The sequence below is a fragment of the Ptiloglossa arizonensis genome, chromosome 1 (genome assembly GCF_051014685.1).
Source record: "Ptiloglossa arizonensis isolate GNS036 chromosome 1, iyPtiAriz1_principal, whole genome shotgun sequence".
Classification (NCBI taxonomy): domain Eukaryota; kingdom Metazoa; phylum Arthropoda; class Insecta; order Hymenoptera; family Colletidae; genus Ptiloglossa; species Ptiloglossa arizonensis.
The window spans coordinates 35,372,543-35,383,693 of record NC_135048.1 but is presented as its reverse complement, the minus strand read 5'-3'; the positions used below and the strand labels follow the sequence as shown (position 1 = coordinate 35,383,693).

At 45.0% G+C, this 11,151-nt stretch overlaps 1 protein-coding gene across 15 annotated transcripts in view; it reads right to left on the bottom strand.

Moving 5' to 3' along the window:
* Positions 1-1,013: 1,013 nt before the first annotated feature.
* Positions 1,014-11,151, bottom strand: part of Rim (Rab3 interacting molecule) — a 64,420-nt gene continuing 54,282 nt past the window's right edge. For 9 of the 15 annotated variants that reach the window (XR_012993796.1, XR_012993779.1, XR_012993794.1 and 6 more), the window contains 5 exons: positions 8,242-8,452; positions 4,756-4,970; positions 4,537-4,676; positions 3,453-4,289; positions 1,014-2,381 (listed from right to left, as the gene is read on the bottom strand). Coding sequence is in view for 3 of the 15 variants with exons in the window: in XM_076324461.1 (XP_076180576.1) it covers positions 2,379-2,381; positions 4,155-4,289; positions 4,537-4,676; positions 4,756-4,970; positions 8,242-8,452 (704 nt within the window). In the remaining 12 variants the exon portion in view is untranslated. Of the gene's footprint in view, positions 2,382-3,452; positions 4,290-4,536; positions 4,677-4,755; positions 4,971-8,241; positions 8,453-8,497; positions 9,075-10,971 lie in introns of those variants that run through there. The other 6 variants (XR_012993787.1, XR_012993790.1, XR_012993783.1 and 3 more) reach the window with 6 other exon arrangements.

Below are 11,151 nucleotides of genomic sequence, written 5' to 3'. Positions count from 1 at the left end.
CCCTTTTTATACACTCTTCGCGGTACTAATGGTCGATCGATCGCTCGGTTACCAGAGGGTTCGCGCTTTTCAGAATTCCTCGCGAAACGATCCTTGTTTTCTGTTCGTCGACTCATAAATAAACGTCTCTTTTTCTTTATTGCGTCGACTCTATCTTCGAAATGTTGCCGCGTTGCTTAAACTGTATCCGTGCTTAATTTTGGAGAAACTGTTCGACAAGCTCGTCGGGGATTGAAAAGACGAGCAGAAAGAAGAGAATAATACGAAGATGCGAAGCAAAACAGTGTCCCCGGAGAAACGAGAATCGTTTGAAGTAAAATGTTTCGCGATATGGACGTTAAAGTCACCGATTCGAATTAAGTTACCTTTCTGAAAGAAAAAAATTATACGACACATCCGATGTTAATTCTGGGCACTGTAACCGTCCGACGAAATATTTGATATACTTTACCGCAGTTATTTGCAAAAAAAAAAAACGTTACGTACTATTCGAAGGATGAATTTTGAATCTTGCCAGTGGCTCTAATTTTAATTCACCGTCCGTCGCGTTGTTTGCGATATTCTGCTAGATTTGCTCGAAAAAAGAAACATCGAGCTAGAATCATCGAATTACGAATAAAATCGAAGACAGTCGGGACACGTTAGACGTTCCAGTGGAAAAAGGAGAACTCCGTCGTATCAGTGACGCCGATCAATATCCAAGGAGTACCTTTCAAGAGCGACAAACGAGGAGCGAAGCGATGCGAGGTAAACGAACCCAATATTCTCGATGATAAAGACGTTCACGAGGCAAACATTTGTAAGAAACGCGTATACGTGAAATCCAAAAGCAGAGCAGATCGTATCGGTACTTAATTCCGAAGCGACCGGAATCGCGAACCCAACAATCCTTCCCAAACAACGACGAGTACTCGCGTTTTTCCTCCGATGGTTGGCTTTTCTTTGCTCTTAACCTCCGTTTTGTAAAGAGAATGTTCACGTGTTGCAAGCACAATCGGAAAAGAAAAATCGTACACGATAATCGAGTATTTAATCGCTAGACGTTCCGCGTACACGTGCATGCTCATCGAATTGTGTTCGCGTGCGATCAGACGAATGCACAGACAAAGATCGAACACATAACATCAGAATTAAGAGATATAAAATCGATTGCGAATACGTATGTCTCTCTCTCTCGCACACACGCATACACACACGCGCACACACGCACGCACACACACACACACTCTCTCTCTCTCTCTCTCTCTCTCTCCCTCCCTCTCTCTCCCTCTCTCTCGTTCGCGAGGCAGCGAGCATCCTTCTCGCTTGTTTAAGGATATCCTTCAGCAGTGATTCGTACAGTTTCCACGATGAATCTCGAGACAACGAGAAACTACGGAGACCGTGTCTCTCTATGCAAGAATGTATGTGGGCGGTTCGTTCAGTGAAATATTCACATTACAAAAAACGAGCTTCAAGTCGAGTGCAGGTTTCGAGAGTAAGGTCCTAAATGTATACACGGGTCTCCCCTTACGCGTTACACTCGAGTCGTGAATTCGACAATTAAATAAAACTAACAGAATCACATTATACGACAGTCGATATAGTTTGCACGTTTTCTTGGTTTTGTTGTTGTTTCTTTACTTCCCTCTCTCGCGCGCAAAACAGTTGACACGGCTACTTTAAACGTTCAACAACGATTCGCTAATTCACGATATCCTCGCTCTCGTTGCCGAGGTTGCCGGGCGACTTCCGGTTCTCGAGAACGCGAGGTCCGTTCACGGTCTCGTCTCGATACGGCTTGATCTTCGCGCGGTCGGAGCAAAACGTGTCGATCGTGGTAGTAAAAAGTAATACGGTCCGATGATCGAAGTCGCTGGGCAACCGAGCAACGAAAACGCGACGGTCAAGGCAATTTTGTTCGTTTAAACACCTGCGCGCAATACGTATCGCGAATTCATATATATATATATAATCGTTATAATATTTACAATAAATAATATACGCTCTGACGATGATATTTCCTTGGCTAAAAACTTGACAACGAGTTCGAAGAGTTCGGATTTCTTGACGCGCGACCATCATTGAAAATCGTCACTGGTAGTGGAGCACTTCGAGCGTCCTAATTTATGTACAAATACGTTGGAAATGTCTCTCGCGAATGCACACGGGTATACGTATGAGCGTTCGTCGGTCGATCTCGCGACGATCGGTCCACAATTTTTGGATTCGTGTTACCGTCCGTCACGCGACGCGCGAACAATTTCACCACTTCACCGGTATTCTCGTTTTCGTGTCACCTGAACATCGATAATCGAGTCACCGTACGGCACGCCTTTCTCACAGCACACCACGTTGGAGTTCAGATCGATCTCGAATCGAATGCCGCTGTATCGGTTTCACTGTAAACGAAACGAAAACCACAGATCAGTCGATGGTTCGTTGCTTCTCGCGAAGAATAGACAGATAAACATTACGCGCAAAAGGAACAATGAGAAATAGACAAATGTGGAAGCAGACTTGGGCAATATTTGTTAACGAATATTACGATCGAAACGAACGAAACCTTAAGAAAAATGTGAACAATCTTGAAGCGATCTCGATTTTACAATTCGTTTTACAGTCGTCTTTCGAACAATTTCTGCCCATGTCTGGAAGTATATTAACTACGATTCGTATGTACACAATCAGAGTAAGAGTTCAGATAGGAACAGGTGTATCGCAGTTTCTGGAGTGCAATGTATTTCGTGTGTCGTTGGATCGTCGTTTCCCTTGATAAATAGCAGAAGTAACATCGAGGAGAACTCGAGCACAAGACTCCGAATTACGGCGAACACTTACCTTCTGCTTCCCTCTAAAAAAAAGTACATCCATTTCGTTAAACCGAGGAGGTACGGTTCTGCATAGATTGGATAGAAATCGTTCAAAGGGGTTGCGAAAGAGTGCATTGTTGTGCAGAGTTTGAGATCGACAGGGTAACACGTAACCAAGCAGCATCAGGGTTTCTACGGATTCTCGTCTCTACGAGTATATAAAAAACAGAAACAACACCGAACAGTATAAAAATCCAAATGGAAAACGGAGGCACACGGAAAGTCTGACGCAAAGGTGTATCTTAATAAAGGCTTAGAGAACAAACATTTGAAAGGCACAGAGAAGCGGCGACGAAGTTTTCGATCCGAGCATCGTTACTTCGTGGCTCGAGAGGAAAAATTGTCCACCGAGAAGAGGAACTCGCAAGGCAAGAGGACGTTTGAATGTAAAACGTAGACACAAGGAAAATTTTGCAACAACACACGTTCGTAGATCTCACGCGGATAATTCAGGCTTCTCCGAGTCAAGTTCAAGTTCGATGAATGTCTAGGTTCCATTCGAAGCTTCGAAGCTCGCGAAACGAAACGTGTTCGCCGATTATCCGTGTGAAATTTTTCGATTCAAATATCTAAGAACGATGCCTTCGTCTCAGTGCGTACCTAAAACTATCCGGCGCTCCGGGAACATGGCCGCTATGTCTACATCTAGTCTACATACGGACTAGTGGCTCATCTGATATGCCGTACATGATATGTGATGTGCTAGTGGTGTTTCTAGAAAGACATGTCCTCTCGTACGACCTTTCACACTTTTCCCATTCTCGCGGTCACCTTGCAAATAAAACACACTTTTCTCGTTTTATCCGACAACGCGATCGCACTTGTTCGATTTACCACGCAAGCTCGCCTCTACGGTCGCTCCGTATTGCACAACGATTCGATATTAGCGTATTCGGAGCCGACGGTCCTTCGTGAGAGATCATTTTCGAATTTGATCGTCGACGACGTCACCGGAGACATATGCACGTGGAACTGCATTGAGACTACGATTCACGCGACTTACGATCCTTCGGAAATAAGTTTCTCATTTTTCGCTTTTCGTCTATTAACGAGCAATTACGTGGAGTCTTCCTTCGAATCGAAAATTATTGAAAATTGACAAAAAATCGATCGACGCGATTACGGCTGGACGCAATGTTTTTCGAATTTTTCTCTTTCCATTGGAAGTTACTTAAAAAATAATTGAAATTACATCTCGTTACGCGTAAAGAGAGATCTCGGGACATTCGCTTAAATCTTAAAGGACTCTAGGGACGTGGCCGAGGATCGACGGGACAAAGCTAAGGATGGAGGCCCACTGACCAGGGACATGTTGCCAAACAGCTTGTACCACCCGAACACCATCTCATTGAGGTTCAGTTCGTCCAACACGATCTGCGCAATGCCCATGAACACTTTTTTCCCTTCTAATCGGCCGTAATCGCCCCATACTGTCACCTGAAATCACAGAAAAGGTACCAAACGTTGAGACAACTCCTCGAAAGAAATAAAGAAACAATGCTCCGATAGCTACGACCTTTCACCGCGCAAACATCTTTGTACCGCACTACTCGCAAGCAAGTTCTCGTAAACTACCCGAGAGAACGAGAAGACCAAGATGAGCTCTAAACGACCTTGAGCGACCAAATTAACTCGTTCTCGCCCTACTATTGCTAAAAGAAAAGATATAGATGCAAACACGTACCTGCAGTATACAACCTCGACAATTTTCTCTGAAGGTCAGCGCCTGCTGGTAGAACGGGTCCAACGTTTTCCTAGCCGCCGTCGTTTTCGCTTTCGCGATGCACTTCTTACCATTGACCAGGTAAACTTTCACGTAGGAAGCTGAAGGAAAATTTCGTCAAGATTAACGCATCGAGGTGAACCAGAAACGTCCGAGAATGCGCGAACGAAAGTAACGTACCTGGAATCGCTTTGCTGCCTTGTTTCGGCTTCAGGTCTTTGGCACGTATCACCTCCACTTCGAGGTAGCCTTCTTTCTGGGTCAGGGATAGCTGAATCTCGCCCAAACACCGAGCACCGAGTGCTTGCCTTCCGACTACTTGTCCAGGTCCAAGATCTTCGATGAAATCTCGCAGCTGACCGGTTTCGCCTGTCATTCGCAGACTGGGAGACCAACTGTAGTTCCCAAAATCGAACGTTTAATGTACAACGGGAGCCTTTTCGAGTATCCGTGGGGGAGGAAATTGAGAAACAAAAGAGGAAGAGGACTAGTTGGATTAACGTAACGTTTAAGGGAAATTTGATTCACAGCGTCGTGAACCGGAGATACATATTCGATTTCATCGACGAAGTATTTTGTCATTGATTATTTATACACATATGTATATAAATATATATGTATATAAATAATTTGTACAAATACCGCGTTCGTATTTCCCTTGACTCTGTGAAATTGATTTTCGTTGGAATCAACTGCGGCTCGGATGCGATCCAACGTAAAGGAAGGGGTTGAACAAAATTATCGAAAGTTCGTTCCGCAGGAGCGAGGGACAATTCTCGCAAGCCTTCGACGGAAGTGCGGAAAGAGAGAGCACACCTCATTCAGTTTTAGACAAGAAGAACTCACGCTGCAAGTGTGTCGGTGTAGCGAGTAAGTATACAGTGTACAGAGAAAATTGTAAGGTTGGAGACACAGCAGGCGATCGGTGCATGCAGATCATTCTATGCGCAAGTACCATGTCAAGTGTGCCTTCAACAATAATCAGTTCAATTTTCGAGATCGATGATCGCGGTATAACTTTGAGGCTTGCATCTTCAGATTTTTACGACGGTTCGGCGTAACTTTCGTTGATTATTGTTGAATCAACTAACTGTACTCTATGTACTCATGCTTTATTAATAAGAAATAATTGAGAGAGAGTGACGGTTTTAACTTACTTTTACGGTTATCTTTTACTGCGGCTTTCAGCGAACTTATAAATAACCGTATATTTGCCGCGTTTGGACTTATTTACCAGCACCTTTAATCGTCCTTGAAAGATAGCTAAATCGTGTAGGAACAAAAATCTTGAGTAAAACGTCGACGTTTCCTAGTCCTCGACGTATCCACCTCGTCGTAATCGTATTAATAACTAGCAATTTAACACGCAATAAATACATGTTTGTCGAATTGCTCGCAATTTGATCAATTTACATCATCTTTCGTGGGGAGAGGAGACACAGTTGTATCAGAGAATAAGGGATCATTCGATAATCAAGGAGTTGGGAGATCATTGCTTCGCCCATCGAGTCGATAAAACTTCTATCGAATCTGAGACCATTTGACATTTTTAAGAAATTTTGTCGACTCGAAGCATACCTGGCGTCTACAAATACCAGGTACATTTATCTACCTACGGTTTTATATACACTGCGCACGATTGTTGAATGTATGACGACAACTTTGTCCAGGGTAAGGTAGATCTATAAATATAAATGGCTGCATAAATAGGATAAAGTACACGTAGTTACACATTTAAGAATAAAAGGGACCTGGATAGTAGAATCGGCTTAGTCACTGCATATATTAAATGCCCCTTGCCACGTAGAGAAGTATGATTTGCAATGACAGTAACACATATATACAGAGAGAGAAAGAGAGAGAGAGAGAGAGAGAGAGAGAGAGAGAGAGAGAGAGAGAGAGGCAGAGAGAGAGGCAGAGAGAGAGGCAGAGAGAGAGACAGAGAGATAGGGGACAGAGAAAGAGATGGTAGAGAGAAATAAAGAGAGAGAGAGAGAGAGAGAGAGAGAGAGAGAGAGAGAGAGAGAGAAACAGACAGAGATAGACAGAGAGAAACAGACAGAGAGTAACAGAAAGAGACAGACGAACAGCTCGAGAGAGAGAGAGAGAGAGAGAGAGAGAGAGAGAGAGAGAGAGAGAGAGAGAGAGAGAGAGAGAGAGAGAGAGAGACAAATAGAGACAGACAGAGACAGACAGACAGACAAACAGAAAGAGAATGTGTGTTTGTGCGTGTGTGTGTGTGTTTGTTTGTTATACGTGTAAGTACGTACAATGGAGCTTCGACGTAATGCCGCACGATCAGTTAGCCAAGCAGTAAGCCAAGACGGCGACAACATCGACAACGAATAATAGCAGCATCACGAGACATCGAATTGACATTAAATTCGAAAAAAATATTGTATAGATACAAAAAAAACAGAATGGACGAAAAATGAAAAGTAAACGACATGGCGTGTAATAGTTGTTTCGTGTGTTAGTAGCATATCGATGCGTGGCATTTACGACGAATGTGTCTTCTCGCTTCTTCCTTTCTATTGCAACCAAAACGCACATTCTTTAGTGTTTCATATATACCAAGGAAAAAATGAGAAGAAACGTACGAGTGCGTGACAGTGAAACGATACGAGAGGATATATGTATATAGAAAAAGTGGACGTTTTATTCGTAAAACAGGGGCCAAGCGTGAATGAGCAAGACAATGTACATCAATGCCGGGCATACACATCGATTCAATCACACGTTGAAAGACAATAGGATCGACGTTTCACGTTCGCAGTTTCTTGCGTATAAACGGTACAAATTTTTCGTGGAATACGGAAGGAGTGAAACAAAATTGGGTAAACGGATAGTAAAAAAGAGAATGCTGGGGGGAAGGGGACGGACGGACCAACGAAAAAACGAAGGAATTAGCAGGGTTAATCCATTCTTTCGAATTAGATTTTTAAGAATCTTTTAAATCATCGATATTTCCCCCTCTTCGATGCGCTCGGCATTGCGGATCGAGAGCATTTAAATTATTATCATCGAATCAAAGTAAATCTAACGATCAGGGCTTCTTCCCCGATTGCAAATTACGTTAAACGCAATTGTACGAAACGAAAGACGGTTAGTAGATTATAGTTTCGCTTGGCTATTTAAGCTTCTCCGTTGGTTCTTTGCATCCTGTGCTAAAACCGATCGATCAACGAAATATTATAGGATCGTTGAGTCCTAGTTTGAGAGTACAATGGCTCCGAAAGTGCGAAAAACGTAATTTTACGCTTCCTCGTTCCCCATCTCCCTCCCCCTCCCTCGTCCGCAATGTTTAACAGCCAAACTATTCGTAAAATGAAAGGTGAGAAATAAACGAAATAAGATAGTCCTACGAATAACCCTGCTGAAAACATAAACGACAAACAGCTTTCAAAATAGAAACAGATCCAGAGAGAGAGAGAGAGAGAGAGAGAGAGAGAGGTAGAGAAAGTAAGAGAGAGAGAGAGAAAGAGAGAGAGGTAGAAAGTGTGTGTCAGAGAGAGAGAGAGAGAGAGAGAGAGAGAGAGAGAGAGAGAGAGAGAGAGAGAGAGAGAGAGAATGAGAGTAGAGAGACAGAAGAAGGAAAAGTTGAAAGAGACATGGAGGAGTCTCGCAGTTCCGAATCAGAATCGGCCGGTGGAGGCCATTACTTACGAGCTTCCTTCGGAACTAGAGATCGAGTTGAGACTTCCGGCTGTGTCACTGGCCGCTGATCCCGACTGTTTTCCGGGTTCAAAGCGCTGATAGGGTACAATCTCCTCGGAACGTTGTATGCTGCTCGGCGTGCTGTTGCGCTTCCGGACCGATAAACCGGCGCGTGCCTCCGCGCTACCACTTCCGGCGAAGATCCCACCGATACCGCACTCTGCGTTGTAAACCAAACAAGAAACAACCGCTAAACTATAATCTTTCATTAAGATTTCCGCACCGTGTCTGCCGCAGCCCTTTCTCTCGTCCAGCTCCAGGTGGTCGCCGTGCGTTTCTCTATCGATTATTCACGACTCTCTCGCTCTCTCTCTCTCTCTCTCTCCCTCTCTAATTTCGCAAATGCTCACACATTCTCCCTCTTTCTCCCTTCCCGTCGCTCGTCACGAGCATCGAATCGTCGCTCGTTCGAACGGTAGGACGGAACGATAGAAAGAGGCTCGCGAAGACACACGTACACCTGAATGAAACTTGGACACGGTGAGAATGATCGTCGATGAAGGTCAAAGGCGAGTGGAAAGAGAGTGTGCTTAAATTGGTAAACTGCTACGCAACACATGGAAATACTCGAACGGTTTGAAATGTTACGACTCGGTGACGTTCCTGACAATTCTAACGCAGAAGGGAGTCTGTAACAGAAGCTTTCGTTTCTCTTTGCGTTTAGAGTTTCGATCTCGCAGCGTTTCGATACAGAGCAGTCGACGCAGCTATCGGAAATTCAAACACTTCCGAAAGCTTGTCCGTCTTCGACCGTAAGGCGTAGCCACTTCTCATCGTTGTACCTGTAATCAGAAGCGCGGAGAAAGCGTCACAGCTATACTCCAAAGTGCTCCGTTGATAAACGTCGCATCTATTTGGTTTCCGGTATCGTGAACCTTCGCTGCGACTATATCGCACAAGTATTCGTGTGTCGTGTTCGTGTATGTACACAGAAATGAATCGTAACCCTACGAATTGTGTTCCGTTACGTACGTCTACCGTTAAGCGAGCCTTTCGTACATATTACGAACACGTGACTTATTTGCATACGTACGCGAAACATTCGTTTGCCAACTTATTCGAAAGAAGTACGTAACAAGTGTCCGCAGACGGAATGTACGTGTATCGTGTGCTACATCGAACGAATTTGTTTTCCTGGTAGCTGTAACAAATGTGTCTCTCTTTGTGTGTGTGTGTGTGTGTGTGTGTGTGTGTGTGTGTGTGTGTGTGTGTGTGTGTGTGTGTGTGTGTAAGTGTGCGTGTACGTGTGTGCGCGTGTGGGTAGGGGGCGGCGGGGGTGTTTACGTGTTCACGTGTTCACGTGTATGCGTGTGTATAGATATGCGCATGAGAACACTGCAACGTTTGAAGACATCAAAAAACGAAAAGCCGTAACAGGTAGAGTAGACCCCTCGCCCCAAGCACGTATCAACAGCGCCTTCTAAGATAATAAATAGTAACGAATCAAGTGGCCACCTTACCTACCGTTTACGGAGTCTCGGCTAGAACCGAGGCTCGCGACAACTGGGCCACGTGTTCAATCTAAAATTTCAAAAGCTATACAAAACAGACAAACACCGCGACGTATTCTCAGCATCGATTCGCATCGATTCTATTCTACGATCACGAATAGGACAGCCCGACACGAACAAATGTACTTGCGCAGCTAATACGTAAAGATTCTTGAGCCGCAAATACAGCCTTGTTTAGCCCGCTTCCGTCCGATATTTCGGCAAACGAGAGGAACATTAGCCGACGGATAGTTTCTTTTACCGGCGATTCGAAAGGTAGCTTTCCGTGCCAGAAGCCGAGCGAGCGAGCGATCGACGGGAAATCGCGGGACAACTTGATGATAATTCATCGAGGCTTGCGATACAGCTCAGGAAACTCGTGCAAACGTTCCTCTAAAAGTCACGCATCGCTACTACGTAGAAACACCCTCTACGATCTAGCGCAACAGGAGACAAGCCAAGAATCGTCTCGTGACTATACCCGTGGATCGTGCAGCCTCGCAAAATACTTTCTTCGTCGAACGAGATCGTGCTCTAATTTCTAAACTGGTCAAAGAGAGTATTTTCCGACGATAGTCACGAGCGTCTCGCACAACCCCCGTGTCTCTAAAGCACAGCTTCTTCTAAAGACTTATGTTCTGTGTCTCGTTATTATTGTCGCTGTCGCTATTGATGTTGTTGTTGTTGCTGTTGTCGTTGTTGCTGTTGTTGTCGGTGTTGTTGTTGCTGTTGTTGCTGTTAACGTAAATGTCTCCGCTCAGGCCGCTCTCGTTCTTCTCGCTGTAACTTATCTCTCTGCAACTTGTACTCACATTTCGTCGAAGGCTCGAGTCACCGCGTCGAAATTCGTTCGACGTCCTCTTGACGACGTACGCGTCCACCGGATACGAAATCGAAAGCAGGCTACGATTATCGTTATCGAGGTATCGCTGGAGCAAGCTCGGACGAACCTTATTTCGAAGAATCTTACTCGTGCCAATTCGAAAGGAGACAATTTTCACAACGATCTTCGAACAGATACACGTGTATTCTCGAATGAAAACGAGACCTCGGGGGACGATCTTGCGCGCCGATAGCTTCGCGTCGCGTCGCGTCGCGTGGTTCGCTCCCGCGTAACGAAAAGGGCCGCGAGGAATGAAATTAAAAGGGGAAAGATGTAAAAGGGTTGTTATTTGCAGGGTGTTCGGACCTGTCGCCGTCGCCGCTACCTTCGCCGTCGCTGCTAGCGGAACTCGGCTGTCGTCCGCTCCTTCCGCTGGCCGTGTCCTCCGGTAAAACTTCCTCGCTCCTATGAACTGTAAAGGACGACTTGCCCTTTTTCCCGAATCCTAGCCTCCGTCTTCGTCCTTCGTCGCCCACGCATGTACCA